This window comes from Vipera berus (assembly GCF_964194415.1).
Source record: "Vipera berus genome assembly, chromosome: 15".
Taxonomy (NCBI): Eukaryota; Metazoa; Chordata; class Lepidosauria; order Squamata; family Viperidae; genus Vipera; species Vipera berus.
In genome coordinates, this window is record NC_138218.1 from 11269073 (window position 1) to 11286394 (window position 17322).

The 17322-nt window shown below is 46.6% G+C and overlaps 1 protein-coding gene across 1 annotated transcript in view; it reads left to right on the plus strand.

Moving 5' to 3' along the window:
* Window positions 1-2503: 2503 nt before the first annotated feature.
* Window positions 2504-17322, plus strand: part of FNBP1 (formin binding protein 1) — a 49566-nt gene continuing 34747 nt past the window's right edge. Inside the window, exon 1 of the mRNA XM_081339693.1 lies at window positions 2504-2784. Within this exon, the coding sequence (XP_081195819.1) occupies window positions 2761-2784 (24 nt within the window). The 5' untranslated portion in view covers window positions 2504-2760. The remainder of the gene's footprint in view (window positions 2785-17322) is intronic.

Consider the following 17322-nt stretch of genomic DNA (forward strand, 5'->3'; position numbering starts at 1 on the left):
TGCCGATGTTACAAATGGGAGGCTTTTTTGCAGCCTGTTTGATGGCTAAAATCTGTTTATCCAACTGCTGTCGCTAATCTTGTGGATAGGTTCAGAAATTTTTTTTGAACATGTTGAAACCACACCATACTGCAGGCATAAATATAAGCAAACAAACATACTTAGCTATCAAGTTAAAAAAAAATCACATGGTGAATTAGACTGTTGTTCTACCTTTCGCCACTAGATGTCGTGTGAATACAGTTAGTGGTGTTTCCTTGTCAGATTTCAGCAGACATTTAATTAAGGAATCATTACTTTGACTTCCTGTTGTAATAATTAAGCTTCTTGCTTAATTATTCAAACTATTCTATAAACTGATTGAAAAAATGAATTGTCTAATGTAGGAAACTAAGAACTACTGGGGACATCCTTTTAAAAACTGACCTAGTTCATGTTATGATAAATCATGCTTGGTTAATTTTCATTTAGTTTATATAATGCACCAAGCTGGTTGTCATAATTCATCTTGGTCGCCTATAAAGATCCACGGCTTGTATCCCCAAAGGCTCACAATCATGGCTAAGGTAGGACTAGAACTCAGAGTTTCGCACCACCTAGCCTGGTGCCATAAGCACTAGACCAAACTGCCTCTCCAAAAGGCCGACGTAATTATTATTATTTTTTCAGAGTAAGAGATATTTTAGTTGTTTTAATTCCTATCCTGCTGTATGGCACACACACAAGACGTTTGGGCGTTTTCACTGCATTCTTGTTGACTGGAGGTCTCTCACAAAGAACAATGGCTGTTTTCAAGCACAACACACTCATTGTTTTGCTTCGCTGCCCTGATGTGATTTGGCCAAACATTGGGCTACTGTGTGCATCTGCAGGTGGCTGGCTTAGATGATCTCCCAGGGCCCTTCAGTTCTGCAAGTTGTGCCGGGTGTTGTGCAGAACTGGCCTACACACTGACGTGGCTTCAAGAGGCTAGATTCCCAGCTAACTTCGTACCAATTTTAGGAAGTCCTTGACTTACAACCACTCATTTAGCAACCGCTCTAAAGTCTAGAGAAAAGAAGGACTGGAGGGGCCATGATAGCAGCATTCCAGTATTTGAAAAGAATTACCATCCAGGGTTATCCATGCAAGAATCTTTGGGCGCCTGTCGTATTTTTTGATAGATCCCTTATGCTACAGCCATCTTCCCTTGCTGAGTGCAGAGCACAACTTCCATGGTTCCCAGCCTGTTTGGGATAAGACAGGTGGTACACAAATCTGCAGGTAGCCCTCAACTTAGGATCACAGTTGAGCCCAAAATTTCTGCTGGCGAGACCATTGTTAAGTTAAATTTCCCCCATTTTACGATTTTTCTGGCCACAGTTGCTAAGTGAATCATGGCAGTTGTTAACGGTCGTTAAGTGAATCTGGCTTCCCCATTGACTCAGTTTGTCAGAAGGTTGCAAAAGGGGATCACGTGACCCACCCGGGACGTTGCGACCGTCATAAATGTGAACCGGTTGTCCAGCATCTGAATTTTGATCACGTGACCACGGGGATGCTGCAACGGTCGTAAGTGTAAAAAACGGTCCCGAGTCCCTTTTTTCAGTACCTCTGAAACTTTGAGCGGTCAGTAAACGAATGCTGTCAGTCAAGGACTAGCTGTGTATGAATGGAGGGATGGCGATATGATTGATTTGTTGAGCTTAGATTAAATTGTACTTTAAGGATTTGGACAGCACCCGCCAGAGGAAGGCTTGGCAGGGATGCAAGAGGGCGATTACACTCCCATTGCCTGCCTATCTGAAGCACGTTTCTTAACCATGATCTGTGTGAGTCCAGGGATGTGTTAAGCCACCTTTGGTTTGTTCGTTGAGCTTCTCCCGGTCAATTGCAGTTGGAGGGTTTGGACGGCCCAGGCCGGCTGGCCATAGCGGGCTTAACCTGGCCCGAGAAAGGTTTGGGGAGGGGGGCGTCACGTCCACAGGGCAAGCCCGGCTGCAGCACCTTAACCATGGTCTGCTTCTGGCCAAGCGCGCTGCGCCCGCTGCTCCGATGGGGCTTGCCCTTAGCGAGCTGGCGCACCGTCTTCGCTTTCGCAAAACCGAGTCCGGATCATGTCCGCTCCGCTCCCGAGCCAGGCTAAGGGGGGCTTTGGGCTAAGCCTCCTCCGCGAGCCCCCTCCCCGCAAATATCTTCCCCCGAGCTGCTGGCTGTCCTCGGAGCCCGCGAGGTCGCGCTTCAAGCATGCAAAAGGCGCTGCCGCCTCTCTCAAGCCATCTAAGCGGGGGGGGGGGGTGCCACCGACCCCCCCTCTCGCGCTTGCGCAATCCCCGGAGCCCCCTGCTCGCCCTCCTCTTTTTTCCCTCCTCCTCCCTGCATACCCGCTCCTTCTGCCCCCCCGGCGCATGCGCGCTCTCCCCTTCCCCCTCCCCGAGCTGTCAACCTTCCCCCTCCCTTGCCCAAGACTCCGGAGTTGCTGCTTGAGCCATTTTTTCTTTTACTCCGGACGGAGGAAGCGATGGGCAGATAGCGAGTCTGGGGTTCTTGCGGGGGAGGTGGGAGGCAGACCGACCGACGGACAGACCAGGCGGGGGCAAAGCCCCTTCTCCTCTCTGCCTCCCCCTTGCAATTGGCCAGCCTATGCCAGTTGGGCAAAGGGCTGGGAAGGGGGCTCGCCTCCGACTGGGGGAGGCGGGAGCAAGAAGAAGGGGCTGAAGACCCCAGACCCCAGCTGCTCTCCAGGACGCGCCGCTTCGCGAAGCCGCAGCTGCTGGCACCATGAATTGGGGCACCGAACTGTGGGTAAGTCTGCCACTGGAAGCGGGGGGGGAGTGCCAAGGCTTTAGCCTGGCTTGGGGGGCTTTCCGGACAGCGGGGGGGGGAGAGCGGGAGCCTTCCCCTTCCCCTCCGGAGGGGGTCGCGGCTCGCCGGGCGCCGCCGATGCGCCAACTTCCCCGGGCAAAGAAAACGAGGAGCGCGGGGGTGCGGCGGGGGGGTGGAGGAGGAATGAGATGTTTCATATTTCCTTCGCTGCGTTTTCTCCCGGGATTTCCCAGGAGGAAAAAATAACGGTTTGCAAAGGCTGGCCGGGCGCCTCGTGGTCTTTTTGCAGCCGCTGCTTTTCCTCCTGGATGGTTAAAATGCAGACGTTTGCGGGGAGGGGGGGGGCCGGTTTAGCGCAGCTTTGGGGGAGGGAAAGGGGGTGTCCGGCGAAGCGCGTGTGCCTGATCGGCTGGTTTGTAATTAACCTGGGTGTCTTCCTCCCCCCCCCACTGATGCAATCGCGAACGAAACGAGCCTCGGTGGGTCGAGGCGGCCGAGGCAAAAAATCGCATTTCTCAACAGGAGAACGGAAATGTTTTAAGCCTTTAGTGGGGCAGAGAAGAAGAGGCGCTGGGGTGGTGGGGCGTGGAAGCGGAGTCAGAGGAGCCGGACGCGAGAAAGAGGACAGAGAGCTGGGGAACCTTTCTGGTGCGGGTGGGGTAATTATTCCCACCCACCCACCCACCCACCCCGAAAAAAAATCTGCTCTCTTTCTTCGCTAACATAAAAAAAAAAATCAGGGTGCTTTGATATTTCTGCTTGGTGATTTAAGCTAAGGGCTTATCTGGAGAGAGAAGCTATTTCTTATTTTTGCGCTTTATTTTCAGACAGGGGTCTTCGAGGCAGGCACCTCCCATTCCCCATGTTTTCCAACCGTTTCTCCTCTGTCCCCCGCCCCCCTTGCAGTGGCTTCACTAATTCCTGAATTAATGCCTCCCCCCCTTTGATTCCAGCCACTACCGCTGCCTCATCAAAAGGGGGGGGGGGGAAGAGCTAACCAGGTTTAGCTAAAATGGTGTGAATGCAACCTCTTAAGATTTTCAAACCGGCAGGGATGGCCTCAGCCTGGAGATAGCTTTGACTGGAGGTGCTGAATGCTATCTGGGGGGAAGAGAAAGGTTTAAATCGTTTTTATTTAATGGGAAAGAAAAAAAATGGTGTACTTATTTATTTCTGGCCTTCGTTTTTTTCTTTTTTGCGTGATGTGGATCAGCTTGCCTGTCTATCCATCTATCCTGTATAGCCATCCACCTTTTTCTGCTTCTACAAGATGTTTCTGGAATCCCTGACTGTTTTGCCCACCGTGTAAATGAGTTCGAGGCTCTTTGGCTGTTCTTTTATGACAATCCCCTGACCTTCAGAATTAAGTTGGGGGTCCTCTCCTCTTCATCCACCACCGAGCCCCCAAACTGCCAGCCTCACCTTGGCCTCTTGTGGGAATTCAACCCGCCTGCCTATGTAAACCCAGAGATCTTGAGCGAACCGCAACTTTTAAACATGGGTGTGTTTTGTGAACATAGGAGTGGTGCTCACTCAGCGTGTTTTATCTATTTCTGCAGTAAACGTTTTCAGGCTTGCACAAGATAGTAACCTAATCGAATTGGCTGAGTAGCTAGAAAAACTACAAACGGTTAAAATTAACCGAGATAGTAAGGATATCGTGTGAAGGCTGCCAGTTTTTAGCTGGCCTAATGAGCTTTTTCTTCCTGGCAAATTGGGCAGAAAAGCAAAAGAATTTTAAGGAAGAATGACATTCACGATGAAGTGGAGTGTCTTCTAGCTTCCTGTTTCTGTTTGACTCACATTTTTACTGGGGAAAGAGAAAAACAGACAACTTTTTAGTTGCAATCCAGTAAGGAAAGGGAAAACGGGGTGGGGGGGGGTGATGCTTGCCTATTTCATTCACGTAATTTTCTTAACTGTCGGAAGATTGAAAGGAGCTTGGGAAGGAAAGGCAGTTGGACTAGAAGACCTCCAAGGTCCCTCCCAACTCTGTTATTCTGTTGTGGTTTTATGCACATTTAAAGCTTTACAGTGGATTTGGGAAGAAAACCCCATTTTTGCCTCAAATAGGAAATTAAATAAAACCAGTTTTGGTTGGATATATTAATCTCATCAAGCCGTGTTTATTTTGGATGGTTGGAAGAATGGAGTGGCCTACTGTGCTCAAACCAATAGGCCATAATTAGTGGCTTATAAACAAGGTCCAAAACCAAAATTGTTTTTGGCTAAAAGAGTATATGAAAATTCAGCCTGAAAGTTGAGCACGCTGTCATTGCTTGGCTCACTGCACAAAGCAAACTGATGTGAGGTTTGGGTAACAACTGCATGAAGCAAACTCTGGTTTAGTGCAACAGGTGATCCAACCAGGCAACATCGTCGGGGCTAATGAGTGTGGGGTTTGCTCCCCATTTATATGCAGCAGCAGCTCTGATCTTGGTGGTTTCCTTTCTGCCATTTCATGACCCAGCTAGGGAACACCATCAATGCTAGCAGGTGTGCCTTTTCCCCTGTGTATATGCAGCAGCTCTGAATTTGCTAGTTTTCTGGCAGACGTTTCATTACCCAGCTAGGTACCCTCATCAGTACTGGGAGGGAGTGGAGTTTGTGGAGGAGGACTTGTGGAGTCTGAGCTTGGCTGCTTCCTTGCAGACGTTTCTTGACCCAGCTAGGTAACATCCTCAGGGCTAATGAATGTGACTCCCTCCCTGTTTATATACAGTAACTCTGAGCTGGGTTGTTTTCTTGCAGACGTTTCATTGCCATCATCAGATGCTTTCCCCCCACCCCCTTGTTGACTTTTATAAGTCCTTTGGAGAGACGTGACTTTTAAGACTGTGACGCTGCCGTATTACTTTTCCTTGTCAGACACTGTGGAGCAAGGGAGAAATTGCTACTCTTGCTATTGTTTGGGAAAAGTGAGCCCAAGGATTTCCTTTGGCATTGTGAAAAGCAGCAAAGGATTTTGAAACCGAACCCTCGCTCTGGCTGCCGTCCAAACGTGAAAAGAGACTCCAGGTTCCTGTCCTGAGCTTTGGAGAAGTCCAGAATTCCTTGACCAGAGCCAACCAACTTTCAGTTGAAGACAGGCACAGTCTACAACGCGGGTGGTGCATTTCCAGCTTAGAGGCGTGGGGGTAGCCTGCAACCCCAAATAATCAAGAGGCCGGTCTTGCAGAACGTCAGGCTGTTTCAGACACTGAAAGAATCGGAGAATTGCCGGATTGTTGCGCAAACACGTCGGACCAGGGCTGGTTCAGAGAGTTGCCTTGCAGGAGGCCGACAAGCTCGGCTTTTGAGTAAACAGCTAATTAGGAAGATGATGGTCTCTTTGAAGGAGATCCTGTGGCATTTGCTCAATGAGAGAAGCGAAAGGCTGGATGATGCTACGTCTGTTGGTTGCTCAGGCAACTGAGGCATGGAGTGGACGGTCTGTGAGAGGGTGAACTCTAAGCTAGCTACTCAAACTAAGACGGACAGTAGAGATAAGTCCTTGACTTACGGCAGTTTGCTTCGTGACCGTTCAAAGTTACAACAGCACCGAAAAAGGGGACTTATGACTCTTTTTCAGTTTTAGCCTTGGTTGCGTCCCCGCGGTTATGTGACTGAAGTTCAAAAGCTCAGCCACCGCTTCATATTTATGACGGTTGCAGTGTCCAGGGACATGATCCACCAATGCACCTTCTGTCTCCCTCAGGGCAGAAGGAGCGGGCCCTGGAGTAACTCAGACCAGCCTTTGGATCACTAACGTCCTTTCACCACCCACCTTGACTCCCAGCGGGGAAGTCAAAAGTTCTTCTCTCTCTCTCTCTCTCTCTCTCTCTCTCTCTCTCTCTCTCTCTCTCTCTCTCTCCCTTGGAAATAAACCATCCAGGCTCTTGTCCTAATGACAGAGCTCAGCAACTTGTGGCTGCTGTGTGTGTATTTGTGGTTATGGAAGGCAGCCTTTCCTCTGGCTAGTTTGGAAGCGCTGGCGGGTGGCGTTGAGCTGAATCTTTAATTTGGTACAACTGGAAGAGAGACGGGGTGAATCCGTCTTCGGTGCCGTGAAGTGCTTAAAACTCAAAACTCCCATCACTGGAGGCTTTTAAGAAGAGACCGGACAGCCGTTTGCCTGGAATGGGAAAGGGTCTCCTGCTTGAACAGGGGGTTGGACTAGAAGACCTCCAAGGTCCCTTCCAACTCTATTATGCTATCTTCTGCTTTGCCCCTCAAAAAGCAAAGGTTGACTCTTCGCTCCAAACTGCCAGTACAGATTTTCTCACAAATAGGGTCTCCTGCTTGGGCAAGGGGGGTTGGACTGGAAGACCTCCAAGGTCCCTTTCAGCTCTGTTACCTGCTTCTATCAAAGTCTCTCTTGGCTTCCAGCTCTTGTTATTCTGTTTTTGTTAAAATCTCCCTTGGCTTAACGGCGCTTTAACTCTTAAGCCACCGTTGGCTGGGTTCATAAGTAAACTTTCTCCTGCTTTAATGACCTAGCCCTGCTTGGCCTAAGCTTGCCTTTGAGTCAGATTAAGTTTTGCTAGTTTATTTTCCGTGGGTATTTTCTCTTTTCCTACTCTAGCCTACAGCTCTAGGGCTTCATAAGGTGTCCCATCCCCTGTTCTGACCAGTTTGAGACCCGTGCTGGGTTTGTGGGTCATCTGAAGATGGTTCGGTCGCACTGGATGCCAAATATCATTCCGACGGAGACATCCAATGCAGTATCGAGATAGTCCTCTACTTACAACTGCTGTTGGCTTGTTAAATGAGTCGTCCCCAATTTATAATTTGGGGATGCTGCAACGGTTATAAGTGTGAAAAACGGTCATAAGTCCCCTTTTTCCAGTGCCTTTGTAACTTTGAACGGTCAGTAAATGAAGTGTTGAGGGTTGCCTGTACTGTATCTGCCATCTACCCCTTCAGCTCAGCTTTTCCCCATCAATTCAAATGTCTGGCTGCTTAATAGCTCAATCCATTAATTGGCCCATCCGGATAATCCATTGATTATTTCCCTACTGATTGATTGCTTGGAAACATAAACTGGTATCTGATAAAAACACCGAACTTCACATCCAATTGTCTTGTGATGAGCACGAAATCCATAAATATGGATTTGAACAGGCAAAGCTTTGGGCCCTAAACAGTTATTAGCCAGTGATTATATTTCCCCTCACCCATCAATCACAAAAGCCATGAGTGTGTTTGGGTGGGTTTGTAATCAATAACCCTATTCTTTTCAAATTAAATCCCCTTGCATTTAACAACCGTCCTTTAAATTAGACAAATTCATACAAGAGCAAAGCCAACCCTTGTTTTCTCATAGCCCATTTGGAGATTTTGAGCTATTTTTTAATTCAGCTTAGCAGTATTATCATCTTCATTGTATTTTTAAATTTATAAGGTGCCCATCTCGCTAGCTGAGGCAATTGTATATACAGGTAGACTTTGATTTGCTATCGCAATTGATTCCCAAATTTCCAAAATTGAGCCCCAAAATGTTCACATGGGGCCACCACAAAGAAGAGGGGGGGTCAATTTATTCATCAAAGCACCAGAGGGCAGGAGGAGAAACAACGGTTGGAAACTGACCAAGGAGAGAAGCAACCTGGAATTAAGGAGAAACTTCCTAATGGTGAAGACAATTAACCAGTGGAACAGCTGGCCTCCAGAAGTTGTGGGTGCTCCATCCCTGGAGGTTTTTAGGAAGAGATTGGACAACCAATTTGCCTGGAATAGTATAAGGTCTCCTGCTTGACCAGGGGGTTGGATTAGATGACCTCCAAGGTCCCTTCCAGCTCTGTTCTGGTTGATTGACTGCCTGCATAATGAAATATTCTTGCCACAACAACAACGGGACAAAATTCCTGGTGTTTGCAGGATTTTAATTCCCAGAATCCTAAACTAGCGCCAGAATACCTGGAGTTGCATCCTGATCCAGCTAGAAGTTATCCAATGAAGTCATGTTTACTCTTGAGTCAAATGTATAGCACGGCAATATCTTACGACTGTCATGAGTGCCGCATTTTGCAGAAGCCACAACACGTGTTTTAACCCACCCTCCTGACTCCACTTCCTCTGAAAAATCCCTTTTCTTTCTCCGAAATTTGTCGAGCAGTTTTGTGTCTTCTGTGCATTCCAGGGTTCAAAGCTGTGTTTCTGTCCAGTTTATTTATCCCAGTGTTTCTCAACCAGAAGTATATACAAGACTAATATATTTTTTATCACGGTTAGTTGAACAGTCTGGATTTTGCCATTTTGTCCATCTATCAAGTCCCTCCCAAGGACCTGGGATATAGGCAAATCTTGTTGTCTGATTGTGTCAAAGCTATCCTGGCAGGATGTAAGCTGTGCCAGGGGACCTTGAGGCCAGCCACATTCTCTCTGCCCTAGGAAGGAGACAATGGCAAACCACTTCTGCAAAATCTTGCCAAGAAAAAGGCAGGAGCTTGTCCAGGCAGTCTCTGAGATTCAGACCCGATTGAACAGAAGGAAAAATAAAGGAAAATAAGAAGGAAATTGAGAGGTGACAATGCTTAGCGTCTGCAGAAGGCAAGAGCACTTAAATTGTATTTAGCATCGTAGAAAGCAAAGGTAGTATATGGATTTTCGGCCCTCATTTCAATTTTTCCATTAGCACCTCCTTCACTTTTTATGCAACTATTGGTCCTTGTTTTATGCAGAACAAGAGAAGTTGTGGATTCTCCGCTCCTGGAGGTTTCCAAGAAGAGATTTGACAGAAATTTGCCTGGAATGGTGTAGGGTCTCCTGCTTGAGCAGGGGGTTGGACTAGAAGACCTCCAAGGTCCCCTTCCAACTTTGTTGCTCTGTTATTCTTTTTTTGTTTTTTGCACTCAAGGGGAATTGATTTACCTCTTTTCTTATAAGGAGGAGGAGAAGGTTGTTGGTTTGTGTTTAGGGTCCTGGGTGTCCTGGGGGCAGGAGGGTGAAATGTGGAGCTGCGTAGGCTTGTGTGTGTCTGTGTTTGTGTGTGTGTGTGTGTAAGTGAAGTGAGGCTGCAAATAAACCAGGCGAAGAGGAAGAAATTGAGAAACAAAAGGAAGAGAGAATGGACAGGAAGGCAGCCCAGAGGCAAAAATGTGCTTCCTCCACTTTCAGTATTCTACACAAAGGAACGAGACGGGATGTATAAACAATACAGTGTCCTTTAGGTAACATGCACCAGGTGCAGGGACCCCTCATTCCCGCATCCCCATGTTCCACAGCCTTGCAAATGTTGCAGAACTGCCATGACGAGCACAGGAGTTCAGGAATGAGGTTTGGATTGCAGAATTCTTTCTCCTCTTCCTTCTTTCTCTTCCTTCTCCACATCCTTTTTTTATCTTTTCCTTCTCCTCCTTTCCTGCACATTGTCTGTCTCCTCCTCTTCCTCCTTTTTTCTTTTCTTTTCTTCTTTTTCTTTTTCTCCTTTATCTTCTCTTCCTCTTTCTCCTTATTCTTTTTCCTCTTCCTCTCTCTCCTTCCTTCCTTCCTTCCTTCCTTCCTTCCTTCCTTCCTTCCTTCTCTTCCTGGAACATAGCATGGAAAAAGTAAGTTCCCTTTCTCTCCTCCACTGAAGGCAGTCCAAGTTTCTAGATCTCATGACTTTGAAAAAAAATCTGAAAAATGCGCGGATGACATTGGATGAGCTGAGAATGAACACTTCATATGTCTTGGTCACGTTGATCTGCAGGAGGAAATCTGTTTATGCCACTTATTAAACGTGGCAATTTTTAAAATAAAGCGTTAAAAAAAGCAAAGTTTATTTTATTTGAATAATTTATGCTGTTTGCAAAGTGCTTCCTGTTTTGTCAGAATAGATGCTGTTGCAGAATTTTAAAAATACAGTAGCCCATATGGTCTCGGGCAGATATCCTGATAAAATTTTCTCCCGGCAATGAAAATACTTGTCTTTGCACTCTGGATCACTATTTATGCTCGAGATTCTGCTTTAAGAATGTGAGCAACAAAGAAGGCTTCTGTGCTAAATCCTCTCTGGAAGAAAATATGAGAGGCTTTGTGAAAATTAAACCAAAACACAGCTTTTTTTGTTTTTGTTTTCAAATCGATTCCAACTGGATGGATGCATATTTTAGTAGGACGCTCGCGGGAGTTAGTGCTTTTAAAGTTGTGGGTTTAAAGTTGGCAAAAAAATGGGGCAAAACTCACTTAACAACTGTCTCACTTTAGCGACAGAAATTTGGGGCTCTGTTGTGATCGTAAATTGTGCCTAATTTGGGGGGAAAGGTCAGGATCAGCCAACTTCAGTGCCCCCTGACTCTGAAAGTGGGGGTTCCCTTCTGTGAGGGACAAGGGGGCGTGGTTGGGGAGGGACTTTGGGGAGGAGCTTGTCTGCAAGCTCCGCCCCATTGTAGAATCCCAGTGGCAGTCAGGTCAGGCACGACCTTTCAGCTGGTCGTAAGTGGGGGACTGCCTGCTTCCCTTTGAAAGATCCAAGGTTCGCGCAAATAAAGAGGAATTCAGGACTGCAGGCAGACAATAAGGAAACGAGGAACTGCATCATTTAAAAACTGGGTCCTTCCCACCCGCGGCTCTTTCCGCAAACCCTTGAAGCCGTCTGAGATGAGATTCTCCTTCTTCTGCCTTGTGGTCTCTTTTTCTGTGCAGCACATCGTCAGTATTTCCTGTGCGTGGCAGACCTACTTCCCCCCCCAACACACACACACACACACACTTTATCTTCTTAATTTACAGTTAAGTGATAGACAGAAAATATCAACAGGGAGGGAAAAAAAACACTTTGCAGGAAAAGCAACAACAACCCGTGGAACAGCCTCCAGAAGTTGTGGGTGCTCCATCACTGGAGGCTTTGAAGAAGAGACTGGACAGCCCCTTTGCAGAAATGGTATGGGGTCTCTCCCCTACCCCACCTTTGGGCACCGGGGACCGGTTACATGGAGGGCGGTTTTTCCACGGACTGGGTGTGTGTGGTTTTGCATGGTGCCTGAATTGCATATGTGTGTGGATGGGGTTTTTACTTGCTTCCGCAGCCCGTCCTGGTCTCTGGCCTGGGGGTTGGGGACCCCTGTATTATATTCACGGAGACTTGGATAATATAGGATTGAATGCAGATGAGTATTCAGCATGACTCATGATTCAAACTTGATTTATTGATTTTTTTTCCCCCTGTAACATGCTGGAAAGACACCATCTGTGGGCCAGCCTTCATGGGTTTGACCTTAATCTGCAGTTAGCCTGTGCTTTTGTTTGACAGATCTGTGACACTGATCGAAAAGAATATTTGTCGGTCAGGATTAAACTGTGGGGTCCTTGGTGTTCTCTGAGCTTGGTGGTTTCCTTGCAGACATTTCACGACCCAACTAGGTAACATCATCAGTGCTGAAAGGGAGTTGAGTTTGGGAAGAGGAATAACAGTGACAGCCTCCTTTTGGTCTTTTCCAGAGCGAGCTGTTGGCCAGCCAGAAAATGCTCTGTTACTGCCAGCTGGATTTAGGCTGATCTCTGCCCAAAAGAACTAATTGACATTTCCTGAGAAATATTCTTCCTTGACAAAGATTTGTGTCCTTACAGCTATGGAGTAAGCATACAATGACCTAACTCTTCCAGGAGGGAGGACTGCAAACAAAATGAATTTAATGGATGTGAAGTTCCAGTAAATTATTCATTTGCTTGCCTAAACAACGGCCTTTTTCTGCTTTGGGCGCCTCAGCATTCTTTGCAAATATTTTCCCTTTTTTTCCCCCTTCACCCACTTCTGTGCATTCATGGACTTCTAAAGGGGAAGTTTGTTAACTCGAATATTGCCTAGACGTTTAATTTTCTTTAAAGAAGAAAAGTGCACAAGTGTGCTTAGAGTTAGCGGTTTTGTTGGATGGAAACAGCAGAAGGTATTTTAAATATGTGAGTAATTTGACCGAATCCTTTTGGTTTAATGAGATCGTTTCTATTATCACTGCTTATTCTTCCGTACTGTATTCCTTTTAATCAGATCATGTTGGGATTAGGTATTCATATTCTTTGACTAACCACCACAATTGTGACCCAAATTTCTGCTAAACAAGGGGACTCACACCTGATTTTTTTTAACAACCATTTTTGCCAATGCTGTTAAGCAAATCACCTCAGTTCATGCTCTGTCAAGACTCATGGTATTCCTTGATTTGGCTGTTGTTTATTGTTAGCTTGGAGTTGTTAATATATAAACAGAGAATAAACTCCATTCTCCTCTACCACTGATGATGTTACCTAGTTGGGTCATGAAACGTCTGCAAGAAAACCTGCAATCTCAGAGGGCAGCAAGGACCCCACATGCGACTTATTTTCAAACCCCCTCTTTCTTCATATTGTCCCTTTTCATTCAAAGCACCATGTAATGAGGTTCCGGATTTATTCGGCTGGTGGAAACAAAATTAGAATAATGCACCTTCCATTTCAGCCAATTCCAATGTCAGGTGTGTTTGTTTTTTTGTTTTTTGTTTAGTCTGCAGAAGGTTTATGATGGTACTTATTTCCACTCCTGATGTGCGATGTTTCTAGAACACCGGATGAAGTTTTGAGTAAATGGCCAATCTATGACCCAGTGGGGAAAAAATGTGGCTGAATCATAAAATGCCGGTTGTTGTGTTCTAGCAAACTGGGATGCACAAGAAAACACTTCCGGGGTGAAGAGAGGAAATTGTGTGGTTGAGAAGAGAGACATTACAACAATTGCTTCTGGAGGCTCAAGAAATGCATGTTATTTCATCCAATATGAAGGATTTAAGTGCCAAACAGGCAGTCCTCGACCTACGAATTTCTGTCACTTAAGCAAAGAGGATGTCAAGAGAGGCACGCTTGATTTTTCAGCCAGATTGGCTGATAGGCTGATTTAAAGCATTCAATTAAAAACATCGATGCAATTAGGCCAGAAATGGACAGGCAACTCATATTTATGGGAACCGAGGATTTAAAATCCCCCAAGAAGATGGTCTTGAAAGCTTCTTATGAACCTCTCCGAATCTGGTGCTGGGGATGGCATTGGCGTCCATTTCCCCTTTTCTTGGCATTGCCAATTTCACCCGTTCTGCTTGGAAAGAGCAGCACATTTCTTAGGCTGAGCTGTGCCAACTGCGGTGAGATCATCCCCGATTTTAAAACCTCAGGACTGCTTGTGAAAACTTGCTTTGGGGTGGGGGGCAATCGTTATCACTTTCTCCATTTGACACCCCCCCCCCAGTCTCTAGAGAAGAAACTTTCCTCTCTCTCTTGATCTTCAGTGAAGCGAGTCTTGGGTAGATTCTGTCTCTGATCTTCGTCATCTTTTGATGTGAGACACTGATATCAAAAACGGTTGTAAAATGGGGCGTGACTTACTTAACAACTACTTTGCATTGCAACGGAAATTTTGGGCGCGGTCCTCAAGTCGAGGACTATCTGTATTCTCCCTTTTCGGGACGCCAGATAGATTCCGCTACATTTTTTGTGATCTTCCAGACGGATGATCGGGTGTTATTCAGAGTCACCAGGGCCCCTCCTGGTGTGGATTGCCTTTCCGAGCTCTCTCTCCCTAATTGTGTGCTTGTGAACCCCTTAAGGCAGCAATCCGTCTTCGCTTTCTTTGGGCGGTCATAAGGTCCACCTTATTTCCAGCTTCTTCCTTCCATGCAGGAAACCAAAACGTGCGCACAGCCACCTCCTCTTCAATTGCAGATTCACCAAAAAAAAAAGTGTGAGAGTGTTAACTAAGTGATGTGATGCTGTAGCCCATTTAAGGGTCTGTTTGAGCCACTCAGTTTAAAAATAGAATATTCCTCTGTCAAACCTCAGCCTGCGGACTGTGAAACTCTTCCCATCGATAGAGACGATCTTAATTATTTTGTGCCCTGGATGTATCTATACGTTCACTACGGGGGGGGGGGGGGAAGGGGATAGGGAACTGTTTCCTCTGCATTTAGAGGAATCGAGTACCGCAACTCACTTGTGTTATTGCTCGGTGGACTTTTGCTTCAGTTTCTTGCGGCAGGAGTTAATTTCAGATCAGCTCTTTTGTGTGTCTGCGTGAGGCTGAGTTCCAGGAGAAAACAAGGAAGCGGATTTTATTCCCCCTGCTCAGAAGCAGCGGGAACAATCAGTCACTCAACATACAGGCAGTCCTCAACTAAACAACAGTTCATTTAGTGACCATCCAAAGTTACGACGGCACTGGAAAAAGTGACTCATGTGTGTTTTTCATGCAACCGTCGCGGCATTCCCAAGGTCACAGGATCAAAACTAGGATTCTTGGCATCTGGTGTGTATTTATGACGGTTTCAGCATCCCGGGGTCACGTGATCCCCTTTTGCAAAATCGGTGGGGAAGCCAGGTTCACTTAGCAACCACGTTTCTAACTTAACAACTGCAGTGATTTGCTTAACAACGGTGGGAAGAAAGATCCTATAACAGGACAAAACTAATCAACAGCTGTGGAAATTGGGGCCCGGTTGTTGTCGTAAGTCGAGGAGTATCTGTCCGTGCGATCTGCCTCCAACATGGGCACCTTTGTTCCTCCAGAGCCCTGAGCAGCGGCCCCAGTGCCAGTGGACTTGCAACTTGCGGAGTGCCCCAAAGTTGCCCACAAGGATGCAGCATCCTTTCGGCCCCTTCTGCTCTCTTGCCTAAACGTTGCCACCCCCTGCGGCCCGGAGGAGAGGGCAGACTGGCATGGCTCTTTCCACAAAGCAGGGCAGGAGGAGGGTCTGATTGGCGGAGCGGGCTGGGGCTTCCTCGAATCAAACCACGGTTAGAAATGGAGCAGCCAGGCCAGCGATGCTCCATTGGTGGAGAAGACCCCCCCCTTTTCTAGGAATGCCGACTCTGTTGCTATAGCAGCAGCCGAAAACTGCCGCTTTGGTATTTGACTGGCTTCCTTGCAATTTGCTGGAAGGAGCTAACCAGACACAGAACAGCTGCTGGGTGGATTGTGATTTAAATCCAAATCTTTGGGGGCATCGCTTATTTTACCCTCTTCCAATCATCATTCAGTGGAGGAATGTCCTGGTTTGTCGAGCTCCCACATGGCACGAAGCCAGCATCCTGGCTTTTGGTTCAGGGCTGTTTTTTGATATTTCGGGGTTTGAGGCTCTGTCGGTTGCCTGGGCGCAGCTGTTTGTGACATGTTCGAGAAACCAGGGTTGCATTAATGGCAAGTATGGCTAGGGGGTGGGAGAAGCATCCGGTGGCACGGTGTTTTGGAGTTTGTGGAGTGGTTGGGTGTGTGTGTGGAAAGGACGAGGGGGAGGGGTGAAACCTCACAGAATTGTTTCATTCGATTCAGATTCGAGCTGTATGAAAAAGAAATGGCAAAAACTGCTGTCCAGTAATGGCCATTTTGCAATTTGACTTCTGCAACTGGGGCTTGAACTGGTCTGGGGCTAACAGAACCTTAAAGACATAGGGATCCCAAGGATCATCTATCCCAACCTTCAGCAATGTGCAGAGAAACAAATTCAGCTGTTCACGAAAGGCATCTCCCCAGTCTCTGCCCCACAACCTGCAAAGATGGACAGCCCATCATGAAAGGCGGGAGGGAGGGAGGGAGGGAGGGAGGGAGGGAGGAATAGGGACACCAGAGAAGGAAGAAAGGAAAACGAAAAAGATAAAAGGAAGAGAAATGGAAAGATGAGGGAAGGAAGGGATAAGAAAAAGAGAAGAGAAGGAGGAAAACCGTGTAAAAAACGTCCCGGGATATTTCTTTCTAATAAGAGCTTCTTCCTCCGAGCTACAGGCTTGACAGAGAAGAGCCCACCTTTTAACAGAGACAATTATACTTTTCTTTTAAGACTTGAAGTTGCTAAATTCGAAAAGGAGGAACGTTTTGGTAGCTAATGCAAGATTAATGTGGTGGGTTTTTGTGTCCGGCTGATTGGCAATTCGCTCATCGCCAGTCCGTGACTTGATAAAATGCAGAATATCAGAAACTTGTCAAAGCCAATTTTCTTGCCGAATCTAATTTTGGATTTTTGATCCTGAGAGCTGATAGTTGAAGGGTCCGTTTAGGACTTGGGTAGGTTAACATGGCTTCCAAATTCTTTTCTTCAAGTCTTCCGTTGGAAGATGAAAGATGAAAGAACCCTTCTTGGTGCATCTCTACTTATCCAAGGAAGAGTTTGAAGGGTTCTGAGGAAATCTGGAGAGAGGCAGTTTGGTCTAGTGGTGAAGGCAGCAGTAGAGACCAGGAGACGGTGAGCTCTAGTCCCACTTTAGGCCTAAAAGCCAGATGGATAACTTTGGGCCAGTCGCTAGGAGACAGTGAGTTCTAGTCTGCTCTATGCATGCATGCAATTCTTTTTTCTTCTTTAATTTAACGAATCTTTTTTAAAAATAAACAATAAAAAAACCCTCTGTAGTGGACTGTCCTGTGGGGAATTCTACTTCTTTTCCCCCCTTCATTTTCTATTTTTCTAACACTTCCTTACTTAAATTGAAGCTTGTAACCAAAAGGAACAAACAGTCAAGTTAACTTTAAAGTTGTAGCTGTACTGGACTCCTTGCAAAAAAGTTTCTTTTTAAAATTATAAAGCTTGTTCACCGGTTTGTTTA